General features: G+C 38.2%; 1 protein-coding gene across 1 annotated transcript; it reads right to left on the bottom strand.

The window, feature by feature from the left end:
• Nucleotides 1-568: 568 nt before the first annotated feature.
• micall2a (mical-like 2a) lies at nucleotides 569-12,885 on the bottom strand. Its single transcript, XM_080905641.1, has 17 exons — nucleotides 12,540-12,885; nucleotides 12,162-12,210; nucleotides 10,120-10,261; nucleotides 9,794-9,960; nucleotides 9,452-9,582; nucleotides 8,834-9,358; nucleotides 8,534-8,718; nucleotides 7,290-7,344; nucleotides 6,667-6,866; nucleotides 5,826-5,933; nucleotides 5,563-5,627; nucleotides 5,260-5,383; nucleotides 2,350-2,452; nucleotides 1,661-1,734; nucleotides 1,469-1,583; nucleotides 1,312-1,358; nucleotides 569-1,232 (listed from the first exon to the last, which is right to left on the bottom strand). Exons 1-17 carry the CDS (start codon nucleotides 12,680-12,682, stop codon nucleotides 1,153-1,155), a joined length of 2,313 nt encoding a protein of 770 aa, XP_080761767.1. The 5' UTR covers nucleotides 12,683-12,885; the 3' UTR covers nucleotides 569-1,152.
• Nucleotides 12,886-13,408: the final 523 nt, after the last annotated feature.

Genomic DNA, 13,408 nt, shown 5'->3' with positions numbered 1-13,408 from the left:
TTAAAATACTATAAATAGGAGAACGCATACACACACCTTTCAATAACACTTCTAAAATGCAACATTACAGAGCATTCCTTACAAACACAGCAAATGCCATTTTCACAGATGAGTGCCCTCGCACGTCATTTCAACATTTTAATAGCTCAGGTATGGAGCAATTCTGATGCAGATATTAGTAAAGAGTAATGTTTAATTAAACCAGGTTTGAAGATAAAGAGCTCAATACATCCTATAGTTTATAAGCCTTTGCCAGCCATAAGCTACTGCTCTTCCTAATCCTCTTTCACATAACATTATTGCATCAGCACAGCTGAACATTTTTGCAGCATTTATAAAATTAGCAAAGAAATTAACTGTCTGTACTGTGGCAAATAGGATTTCCAAGTTCTTGCCGTGTGATACAGCATACCCAGGCTGCCACCTACAGTACAGTCTGAGAGAGGAACTACAGCCCAACAGTTCAACATGTGTGGCTCCCCATTTTACACTCCACAGCCATTCAAACTTAATTGTCAAGGCTCCCTCTAATATCCTTACAGGAAATTTGTTAAAATCCATTATTAAATAAATACTGAAATAATTTCATTTTGACTCAAGACTGGCAAAGGATTACACATTTATCCTTCTCACTCCTATTCACATGTGGAAGAGCCAGTGTTCCCTCATCATTTTGACATTATGACAGTTGATTCGACGCTGCTTTTATTTTAAACCATGTGCGATTTTAAAATGGTTACTTTATTCCAAGAATATATATATATATCTATACAAATTAGTATATCCCCAAATGTGATATTCATTTTACTTTAGTGAGACTGAAATTATATTAACAGAAAAATGAGAATTTTCTATACGAACAACCTTAACAGTGGAACAACAGTGGAGTAGCAACAAACCAAGAATTGAAAGTGATTTTCTAAACAAAAACATTTGCACCAATTTTTTTTTTCTTTTTTTTCTTCAAATGGTGTATAGACATAATATGGCTTGGTACATCCTTCCTAATTTGAGATCTCTTCTGTTATCTTTCCCATGAGCACAAATTATACATAAAAAAAGTTAAATTTTTAAAAGGAATATTAATACAATAGAAATAATGACAATTTAGTAAAAAATAAAAATAAATAAATCAAATAATCCCCTTTAGGATCATTCAAAGCGTCTTTTACTTCTTCGCCTGAACAGTTTTGAGATTGAGGATTTCCTTTCATTTTTGGCTTTCTTCACTCCTGTTCTCAACAAAACCAGTATATTAACAACTCAAATCAAATTGAAACAGAAAAAAAAGACATTTTATATGTTGCTTACCAAGGTTTTGCATCATTTTATTCAACTGCTGATCTTCCTCCACTTCCCTGAAATTAGCCAAAAATCAAACTAAGCACTGTCATATCTTTTTACCACATCAATCTTTAAGATTAACTGCATTGTACTTAAGAATTAATTAGAAGATTGATAATGTTACCTCAGCCTGTCCTCGTCGAGACCATCCACAATTGCGTTTCTGCCATCCACGATCTCCATCAATTTCTGCATTAGTTTCTTCTCCTGCCGTTGTTCCTCTCTGGACTTTAAATGATCTGTGACAATGTTAACAACCGCATGTCGGAAAAAGAAGTAAGACAGATGCTGACAGGCAAAGAGACCGAGCGCTTACCTGGCTTCTCGAGCAGCCTGCGAAGTTCCCCCTCAACACCTGGCTGCTGCTGCTCCAGCTCTTGAGTCCTGGCTCTGAGTTTTAACATCAAATACTAATTCAAAACTCACATTATATCTAAAACTTCTAAACAATCCTAAAAATTTTGAGTTTCTCAGTTAAGTTTGATTTTTGTCCTAATGTTAAATGCAAGTAAAAGTACAAGCAATGAGGGAAAAATCTTTAAAGAAAGTATCAGGTAAAATAAACAAGGTTTGGAATTAATATAATCAAATTGGGGCAGGGATAGCTCAGTAGGTAAAGTGGTCGCCCCATGATCGGAAGGTCGGCGGTTCGAATCCACTTAACGGCTACCCTGAGGTACCCCTGAGCAAGGTACCGTCCCTACACACTGCTCCCCGGGCGCCTGCTTAGTGGGCTGCCCACTGCTTCACTGAGTAAATGGGTCAAATGCAGAGAAAAACAAGTAATTTCCCCATGGGGATCAATAAAGTATCCATTATTATTATTATTATTATATAAAGAGAAATCCAACTTTCAAGTCTCAAAGTCAAGTCAAAGTAAGAATATTGTTCAAAAGCCTTTTCTAGTGTAAACAAATATTATCCAAATGAGTAATAATTCCCTGAATAATGGAGAAAGGGTCATTTAATATTCTCAATCTACATCGATCCTTCAATAATACTCACATGTAAATGAGCTCTGATTCTTTCCTAATGAACATTTGTTTTTTTCGAATGAGGTTAAACCAGTCGACCATCAGTGGGTCCATCAAGATGTCACCTTCTCCATCTGCAAAACAAGTTAGTAGCACTCAGCTGAATTTATTCAAAAGATAAAATAAAAAGTTTTATAATCACTGATGTGTATATATTGTAGTAAATCAAGCAATTATAATCACTGACTAGATGTTTATTTAACAAGCTCATAACATTTATCATTTCACGTAAGCCAAATATTTTGTGCTGTTCTGATGTTAACTGATATACTCCAAGAGCAAACTTAAAAAAGATAAAAATTAAAATAAATAAATAAATAAATAAATAAATAAATAAATAAATACCCCACTTGAGCAGACTCAACCTCACTGTTTGCAAGAAAAACATTAAGTAGAAATTAAGGGGGGGGGTTAGGATATTTTGGCTCATATGCAGGTAGGTGGTTCTCAATTTTTATTAAGAGAAGAAGTGACTCACATCCTGGAACCACGCTGTCACCTTTATTAAGACACTATGTCACAGCCAACAATCTTAAAATGGAGCTTAGCCTGCCAAACCCGAATCTATTTTTTTTTAATAATATCAAAATGTATGTCACAGAACATGATGTTACAAAAAACCTGTCTATAGACACTTTATAGTTTGTCAGTCATCATTCCTGTGGCATCGACTTTAGAATATAATACAATGTTTTGTTGACAAACATCTTTTTGCAATTTACTCAAAAACCAATCCAGTAAAAAAAAAAAATTAATGAATTACTAATTAAATCATTCACAACAATACTGCTTATATTTTTCCAAAGCTTTCATTATGTGGGGTTAAACTGGTGGCCACACATATACAAAGAAGCATTTTAAAATTTCATTTTCAGCCCTGAGAAGTTATATTATTACCCAGATTTTAAAGAAAATGTGAGAATGGATGAATTATGGATACATGATGCAGGGAACAATGCAATTTACCATCAAAGATGATTCAATATTTAAGGTTTTCAGGATACGGTGTATACTTTTCAGTATTGGTCCACCACAGTACTCCGACATGCACTGAAACAGTGCTTAAATTTGCTGCTTCACCGAGTCATACCCGAGTAGGTGGATCAATTGATTTTAGGCTGAATATTTTGCTAATCCTAATTAGCGACCAATCAGTCAAGTCACATTTACAACAGAGAGCGAGCTGCAGAGACAGAGGACAGAGCCCCACACATCCTGTCATTACCAGAACAAACATGATTTGATTCTGAACTGAACCTGAGTGCCAGGGTTTAGTTTTTATGCCAACAAATTCCAGTTGAGAAGTAGATGATCTCCTAGGTAGTGTGGAAATGATGTTAAATTCTGGCCAACTGACATGCTCAGGCTTCCTGGGTGGCATGTAGAAAGAAAAAAAAAAAAGCAATCGACCAGAATACACACATATAAATATATATATAAAAATTTATTACTATATCCAAGTCATGTTGACCTTGAGCAAAGCAATAAGGCCCCCTACTCCTACTACCTCAAAGGAGACGCAACATCCCTGTGGGCTAGCTGTGCCTCTCACCTCATTTGACTGCAGAAACACTAATAGAAATGGCATGCACCTCACTCTCACACACACACACACACACACACACACACACACACACACACACACACCTTCAGCTGATGGTGAGCACATGTGTGAAGCACCCAAGATACAACTCACCAATGCAGCAGAGTGATTCAGCAGTTCAAACAAAAATATGATGTCAAATTTTAGTTTAAGGTTATTGCAAGACACATTTTGCTTTAGAATATTACCTCATTCAAACCAACATAGCGGTGAAGGGTCTACCAACCCCCCTCTTGTTCAGAAATGGCCAGGTATTAAATATTACCTAGCTTAGTCCGATCCACATATACAGATGTCACAATTGGTCATATGCAGCGATATAGATGTTACAGATGGGATAGGATAAAATAAAATAAAAAAGGAGATGCCGCAATAAAATTTAGTATAAACATCTTGCAGCTCAAACTTCTTGTTATTACACAGAAAATCCTTCACGTTTCCAGATAATCATACTTCAAGCAATGTGATGATTGTATGGAAAGATGTAGTAGCTTTTGCTTTAAGAGGTTATTAACATGGAATTAGATACAAATCAGTATTTTGAAACCCTGATTCCTGGTTTTTACATTACCATAGAAATAAGAAACTACAATAGACAATATGCCACAACATTAAACATAATATTTACAAATAATAATTATTATTATTATTGAAGGAAAAAAAGATAATATTTGCATTGTGACCTTGTGAATAAGGGGAAATGCTAGATCCCATAATCCCATCATCATAGTATAATAATACTATCCTGATATGGTAAAGCATCACCCAAAATAACCTTATGATTATGAGGTTACTACCACTTTAAAAAAAAAAAAAAAAAAAAAAATCACTGTATGAAAAATGTAAATGCACAGATGCAACGTATATGTATTCCTAACAAGTTATGATATCATTACCAATATACTGTATGATTAATTGGGTTTGCCTCAAAGGCATCTATGTTTTCATTGTATTGCCCCTAGATTTTGGCCCCTTATAAAATTTCAGTGTAATATTACTAAAGTAATTAGTAATGTAAGATATCACATGATATTCATTTGTAATCAAGATGTGGTAACTTGCCATTTCCATATCTTTAACTTATCATATCCAGCTTATTACCACACTACTGCTCTCACTTGTTCAGAAATAATATGGAACTACGCTGCAGAGTTAAGAGTGAAAAGCCAGCTACTAAATGTCTCATGAACCATGTCTGAAAGTGGACTATTGATTGCATTGTTTAATATTTGTATGTTTTTACAAGTAAAAAGGAGAAGTGGAAGACATAAAACGTACCTTCCTCACAGCTTCGAAGCTTCTGTTCCAGCTCCACACCCTCCTTCTCCAAATGAGCCAAGTTTGTCTCAATATCATTCAGCTGCCTTTCAATCTGCTCCATTGGGATATGATAAGACCTTACCTGGTGCAAAACAGAGAATTTAAGAGTCACTGTCAAGTAAAGATTATCGTAATTTGAAAATTCTGACTTTGGCCACTTTAATGTAAAGAAGGTCATCCATTTTTTGCTGGGAATGTAATGAAAGCATATTTGTAGAGCTGTTAATTAATCTCTTAAGAGACTTAATGGAGGGAACTTACAGAGGGTGACCTCATTTCAGTCCTGGAGGCGTTGGTGGGTGACAAATACTTTCCCTTTTTAGCAGCTAAGAGGTAGATAAAATAGGATTAGATAGTTCTTTCATGGCAGCTTTTTAGAAAAGTATTGTCACATATGACTTAACCTGTTTTCAGTAAAATAAATTTTTTTTAAATGTATTTATACACTTTTCATATGAAATCAACAAGAAATCTGAAATCATGTATATTTGGCTTTGATAGCTATTAAAAAGATGGGAAACAACCTGATGGATTTCCATGATTGGCTGGAAAAGTAGTTGAAGAGCTAATAGATTTCACAGCTGGCAGTCTGGGTGAGGATTTCACAGGCAAGCAACTCCCAAATTTAAAATCTAAAATAAAGAGAAGAGGCCTTAAACACTGCAGAAGTGCAGAGTTCACAAAATTTTGTTTTCAATTTGTTTGTTTAATATGGGAACTAATACAATAGGGTGTGTATAATTTTGTGGACGTTCAGAACATACACAGGATGGGTCCCATTGGCTAGAGTGAGTCATTTAGCATTTCCTCAAGCAAAACCATGAGGTTCACATTTATAGTTTTCATTAAAATAAGCCAACTAAAACTGGCATAAAATTTACACAAACCACCAAGAATGTATTTCATTCTTTGTGTTGATGCTCTCGACTTCTCATACAGTCTAGATTATAGATAATATTTTTGGTTAGAACCCAATCACCCTACCCCCAAATTCAAAGTACATCTATTTTACCATCTTAATAGATGAAAGTGCAAATTTTCCACCAACTTCATAGTTTCATTATGTCGCTTTAGATTCTTCAAGAGCTTGAATAAGTTAGCCAAATAAATAAAATAAAATACACATACATTTGCTTTACTTGGGTATTGCTGCTCTCAGTGTGTATTAATTGATTCCATTAACACATGACTGAACTTTGTTATTTAAACATGAAAATGGCCAAGACAAAACAGCTTGAGTCACCAAAACATTTACAGAGAGGTTCCTTGCAAGCTAGTTCTGGTTCACTTTGACATCAAACACTCAATTCATTTAATATATCAGCAGACAAATGTCTCTCATTATAATGCAAAGAAGCCTCTCACCTAGGATTTCAGAGGCAGGCTGAGGTTTCTGGGGACTGACTTCCCTAAAGCACGCAGGATCAAACAGAGCAAAGCTAACTCCTGGTGCTGCAGGTGTTTGAGCCAGAGGAAGCCTTGTTGGACTAATTGAGACATTAGATGGAGGTGTGGACATGAATTCAGCTTTATGATTTTCAGTAAAAGCTTCAGGTTCAGCATCTCTGTAAGATATAAACAAAGAAATGAACTTATTATTTTAATACAGAGGCATTAATCCGACACAGGTGAAATGTACTAATAGGTCAGACGAGTAACAACCTCACCTTAAATTTTGAAATGTTAAAAAGGTGATGAAAACAGTTGAGGAATCATCAGCAGGGGTTAGAAATGAGAAAATCTAGTGTTAAGGAGTAGGAAAGCAGGAGTTCAGGCCTTGCACTCCTCGGGACTTGTTAAGATGGGGGATAGAACTAGCGGCTCCACTTTGAGCCAGTCAGCAATAAAAGAGATGGACGAAGATGATTCTGCGTTCTGGAGAGTAAATAATCTGATAGGTCAGATGTATTTCAAGGCAAGTCTTTCAAGACATTCTGGTCCACTTGTGCAGCTTTTCAACTTTCAGCCGAGTAACTGCAAATACTTACTTTAGCCCGAGTTCGGTTTTAACAGGTTTTCTTTGCCACTCATGGTATACTGGATCTGCAGAGAAACGACAGAAAGTAAAATCAAAAATGAAAAATAAGATCATTATTGCTAGTCTCCAAAGACCATGAATACTTAGATGGGAAAACTATAACGGCATATCACTGCATTTAAGAAAGGACTTGCTTGATAAACAGCTGAAACAACCGTGATTAAAATGATGTTGATTCCAACGATTCGTTTTTTCTTGCTGAAGCAGAAGGGCATTCCTCCACAAAGATCAACGATACTTTCTTTGAATTGAGGAAAGTGTTTCAAAATTTCAGAGGTGGTTCTTGTGCCTGTGATCGACATCGCCACCAAGTTTCCCAGCATCTCACTTGGCAGTCTTTTTCATAATCTTGCTGACAACAATAACACGAATCGCAATGATCACAAACGTCTAACTCTGCATTAACCTTGGCGAATAAAAAGCACAATGGTAAATCCGTCATTACACTTCACCTTATAATCTTGTGTAACTACCGTTTTAAAACTTTTAGAACGAGAGAAGATGGCGCATTGCAGCTTATGAGACATCTGCTTTGTCAGTGACGTGCACACTCGCGGCACTTCCAAGTTATTGTACACAATAAACAAAAAAAAAAAAAAAAAAAAAAAAAAAAAAACTTCCCTCGACTCGTGTGTCACACTCGTCTAAACAGCTGTCAAGCGCACAGTTACTGGTTTCATTATCTAGGTACCGGTATTCACAGCACTCCAATAAAATGATTGCGCTCCACATTCTCGTCTGCACACAAGAACAAAATGATGCTTTAATCACTGACCTTGGCGTAATGTCCAGTCAACATATGGTTAATATTAGTAAGAAACAGACTTCATTTCCATGTCTGGAAAACTTCCATCAATGCTAAAAGTAAAAGTGACTGAAAAACCATTCTCAATAGACCCACCAGTAATTGTATTTCTGTCTACAAACCCACCGACAGTCAGAATGTGACACCCGTGCATGCACATCCATCCCAGGAGAATGACAGTTCAACTATGAAAGTTCATTAGTGTGAGACAGGAATTAAAATGTCAGCTATCAGCATGCGAGATGCACTGGTTTTATAAATAGGGCAAAAATGACAAAAGGGCTTTGTTTTCTAGGAATGTGAGAGACAGACTGAATGGTGGGGGTGGATGCTGGCTGGATGTCAAATAATGGATCAGACACAAGTAAAATGAATTTAGTGGAGCTTGCCTTTGGTGGTTTTGTGTACAGTTGTTGGCCCTGTGTTGTCTTTATTGATGGCCTTTAGACATGGCAATTCCTTATTGTTTGCCTGAGTGGTGGAGGGCTGTCCTGCGTAGTTTCCTGCTGAGGCTTGGCTGCATTTATCCTTTTTCAAAGCAGAGCTGTCAGCTAAACTTGGCTCATCACCAAACCTGGGGACAGAGAAAGCCCTCACCATCAGCTTTAAAAAAAAAAGACTGTGGGAAAGTTTCCTTCAGAAGGACAGTGCATTCATGGCTAAAGATTGTATATTAATGCAATGCTCACCATCTCTCATCCGCCGATCGGATTGTAAATGGGCGTTTGTTATTATTGTTGTAGTTTTGCTCTGCTAGTTTTTTTCCAACCATTACCCTCGACTGGCTCTTTCGATCATCATCATCATCATCAGTCGGGACCTTTGGCCTTACTTGAACACTTGATTGCTCTGTTGGCTTCCTGTTGTTGACTTTGGAGATTTCAGTAACTTGTGGCACAGTCTGGAAAAACTTCTGCCGGGCAGCCTGTGTCTTCTGGGCTGAGGCCGTCCAGGACTGGGAGGTTGGAGTAGGAGCAACTGGTTTCAAAACATTATTCAGTGGGGCTGACAACACCGAAGGGGGGTGTGGTGAAGGCCGTTTTAGGCTGGCATCATTTAGTGGTCGCGCAGCTGAACTGGTGAGACCATTTTTGATCAGAGCCTCAGAGGAGGAAGTCTTGGAAGTGTTCTGGTGGGAGTTACAGATAAAAGTGTCTGGATCCGTCCCAGGTTTGTAACCGCCTACATGGAGTACGCTGGCGCACTCGCCACACCTGGTGGTGGAAGTTTATTAATATTAAATTATTAATGGAATAAGCCCCTGTGCAGGGGGAAAAAGCATCTATGAATATAGATTAAATTCTTACTTGAAACAGCTTCTGTGATAGAGCTTGCCTTCCACAAAGTGCCTCTGAACAAGATGAACATGGCCCTTGCATGAAACACATTTGCTATTGAGAGTCCCGTTTTTGTTGGGGTTTTCAGCCAAAACTACCTTCTGTGAAAAAGAATCAAAAGTGAGAAAACATTTATCCAGAAAGGTATCCCATTTCCCCTAGGATTCCTTTGGTGACCCACTGAAAATAAATGCTATGTTTAATCCTAAATATTATTCCTTTAAAAAGCAAAGGTGTGTAAAAGAAAGACGTTTTAACACACAGCCTTAATTTTAGCTGACTGATGACGTGCCGTTTGACATGACTACTGACCTGAGTAGAAGCTCTTGCCAATTTGGGTGAGGTCTGAGCTGTGTGAGTGGAAGGTAAACAACTCTCAGTGGCAGTTTTAGATACAAAGCTTTTGGCAACCACTGGGAGGTTTTTTTTCTCCGATGGCTCCTCCTTGGAGCCCTCTGCTGGCCTTTTTACACCTCCCACTGAAGACAGTAAAACATCATTAGTGTCAAAGAGTTGGGGGAAAAAAATACCTCAGCCTGTACATAAAAAAGAAATATATAAGGAAAAAGCTCAGAATTAAAGAGGATGAACTACTCAAATGCAGTTGCTAGGGATTTTTAAAGCAGACATATTCTCACTGGGAGGCCGTCCTTTGAAGTAGTTGTAGTACTGGGAGACGTAGGTAAGAATGCTCAGCCTGTCTGGGATCCTTAAAGCCACCATGTCCTCTGCATCTAACAAAGCTGGGATCCCCAGCTTCTCCTCTGCGATCTGAAAAGCCTTAAGAGAAAAAAAATAAATCAAAGTTTAACCAACAGCCCCCAACTCCAACTAAATATGCCAAACAAAGTAGGCATATCCAAAGCACTTTTTCCATGTAAAAGCATGGCATTGGCTGGGCTACCTCCTACAGTTACAGCATGTGTAAATATGTCACACAATACAATTTACTTTAAATAGACTGGCGGTATTCTGTGGCACAACCCTAGGAGGTTTGGAAAGGGCTCTATAATGAATGGCACACTTCCTGTGAGCTTGTAGGGATAAGAAAGAGGATGGGAAGAGCGGGATATCAGTGCATTGTTTAGGATCAGCCTGGATATGCTCATTAAATTTAAAGAAAAGCCTTACGGAATAGCAAGTGGGCATATATAAAAAGAAGGGGATACTGAGGAGTTTAAGTGGACAAAACCACAAATTTCAGCTCATGGGGAGGAAAAAAAAAGTCTAACATGGTTATTTATTAAATTAAAATATATAGAATTTACTCACCTTTAACCCCACCACCACCCCCTATCCCTGTACATGGTGGATTTTCCTAAACCTCCAGTAATATAAAAATAAATAACAGAGTATCGGAGATAGGGAAAATGGGTGTTCAATCAGGAGTTGGGCCCATAGGTACAGAATAGTGGATGTTTTTGACTATGAAGCAACTGGTTGCTCTGCTGGCCTCCACTGTGAGACGTCTGTGGGTTCAGATAAGGGCAACAAGAGGCCCAGGGAACTCATAAACATCAGAAGACCTCCGCTGCTGGCAACAGGAGGAGGAGCATAGGCCAACTCCTCCATTGCAGACCATGTTAAAGACCCTGGAAATAAAGGCAGCTGGGATAAAAAAAAAAAAAAAAAAAAAAAACGGTTTCCAATGACCATGTTCTCCTACAGAATCCTTCCTTCAATTACTTCTCTCGATAGGTCTTGTTGAACAAAAGGCTTGCTTTCTGTCCACGTGGCTTGAGCTGAACTAAATAGCTTAGGCTTTTAGAGTGTAAAATCACACCACTGTCAGGTAAAGGGGTGTGCTTTATTTCTAACACAAAACAAAATTAGAGCTTTATGGTGAAAATGAATTCTAAGAAGCAATTTCATACTAGATTGTACCTGAAATTAAAATCCAATTTATCATCCAGCCCTACCTGTAAGAAGCGTGACACCATTCATGAAATATAGAAAGGGTGTGAATTACCAGGTGCTCTCTCATGTTTCAGTAGAGGGAGCATCTTCAGCAGTGTATCAAACTTAACCTTGACCAAACACACAGCTCTTTGCCCACAAATCGTTTTGTTCTCATATACCATTCAAGATGTATGCATCAGCAGTGTCTTCAAGAGAACAGTCACCATAAGGACCGAGTGGCAGACAACAGTAAAGCCTCATTCAAAATGAATAGACTTGAGAGCCTCTCCCCTGAGGTCAGGTTTGCTGCTGACACAGCCAAGATGATCGAAAACAACAAGGAAGTCGTACGGAGCGCGTACTGTAGCACACTTACTGCAGGGCCTGTAACCCTCAGAGGAAGCCGACAAGAGGTTAGAAAACTAAATAATGGAGAGGTCCCAGCTGTGCTGCTCATGTCACGCAGGGGTTAACCGAATAGATGAGTTCAAACGGACAGAGCAAGAGCAAAGATTGAGAAAGGTTGAGTTTGACAGGAGTCTAAAATTAGTAGAGAGATATGGCTTTTGCTTAATCTGCTGTGCTGTGAAAATTGAAACAGCTAAATATTTGTCCAATCTGCTGCATAGATGCCAAGGCAAGAACAAACAGCGTGTTGCTGCGTGGCCCGTCATGTCTGGGGTTAATGAAGTGGATGTTTTCTGCTACATCAGATTTTGCAGTTTGTGTATGAAGTCTGCTCCTCTCAGTAAGACGAAGGCTGAACATCTTGACATCTTACCAGTCTGTTGTTCTCAAACACATCCTCCTTTCTGAGTGAGTCATAGTCTCTGGGAAAACAGGAATACAATGAACACAGAGAAGTTACCTCAACTACCCAGAATAGCTCTTTTACAGCATGTAGAAAAAAATATATGTTTAAAAGAAGAAAAAAAAACAGCACTGTGAAACTGGACAAATGACAATGTATTAATAAAACACAGAAATAAGAATAGGGATCACTTAAGTTAGTACTTATACAACTAACATATTAAAAACAAAATAAGGGTAAATTATTGGAGGAGGCAGGCTGTCTATATGTATTACAATTATTAAAGAACTTGACCAAACCAAAGTAAAGTAAAGTTTTGGGAGAAAAGAAAAAGTTTTCAATACTTACATCAGGTCCGGTCTGTACTTGTGTATTAGCGCACAAAAAGCCAACCCGTTCCTGAATGAAGTGGTCATGTTGGTGATGGCCACATCTCTGTAGCCCTCACATTGCATTTTACACCACTGCTCCAAAGCCTTGATGGCAGCCATGCTTGTAGCGCGACAGAACCACTACTGCAGACAAAGTGTGCAACAGGCAGGAGGTGTGACGGAGTGAGAGGAAAGACAGATATAAAACAGCGTGTCTCTGTGCTGGCTTTGACCGTGATCTGCGAACTGCAGCTGCGTCCTGTTTCCTTCTTTCACCTGCTTGTCTGACTCACAGACTCTGCGAAGTGCTGCTTGCTGCTGCTGGTGTGTGTTTCTCGGCTCATTTCACTAATTGACGCCACTGCCGATTCGTCATTCACGACAGTTGAAGAAAAGCTCATTCGGCTAAGGAAATAGTTGGCTAAGTCTGATGTTCATAATTCATGCACGTTTTAATCCCAGGAAGTGGATCATGCTGACCTATTATTTATTTATTTTCCCTGGGGTGTGATTATTGAGTTAAATGATGTTTAGAAAACCAAATGAAGGTTAAATCCAGTTAGTAGGTAGGTTAGTGTAATCTGTTATCAGACAGCACATGTTGTTATTTAGTGTTTTTAGATCCTCGTGCTTGTCTCACCTGACCTTCTTTTTTCCCCACAATTATGGCACATTTGAACCATCTTCTCTAATAGTCTTTATTGCATTTATTGACCCTGGTATGACAGCCAAAACGATGATCGTGGAATAAGCGCTTCTTGATTTTATTTTGCTGGTAAAACACGGTGTTGGACTTATATGCACGTGAGCCAGTTACGAAATTGAGTTTTCAGTTATATCTTTAAA

This window comes from Rhamphochromis sp. 'chilingali' (genome assembly GCF_963969265.1).
Source record: "Rhamphochromis sp. 'chilingali' genome assembly, chromosome: 15".
NCBI lineage: Eukaryota > Metazoa > Chordata > Actinopteri > Cichliformes > Cichlidae > Rhamphochromis > Rhamphochromis sp. 'chilingali'.
This window is presented reverse-complemented; position numbering and strand designations above follow the sequence as displayed.

Bases quoted from the DNA above. Each gene is read 5' to 3' on its own strand.
- micall2a (XM_080905641.1), bottom strand. From the start codon at position 12,682: ATGGCTGCCATCAAGGCTTTGGAGCAGTGGTGTAAAATGCAATGTGAG. The intron at 9,961-10,119 runs GTGAGAATATGT...TACTGTCTTCAG, and splicing joins CTTCAAAGGACGGCCTCCCA to TGGGAGGTGTAAAAAGGCCA. The intron at 5,628-5,825 runs GTTGTTTCCCAT...TCTACCTCTTAG, and splicing joins CAATCATGGAAATCCATCAG to CTGCTAAAAAGGGAAAGTAT.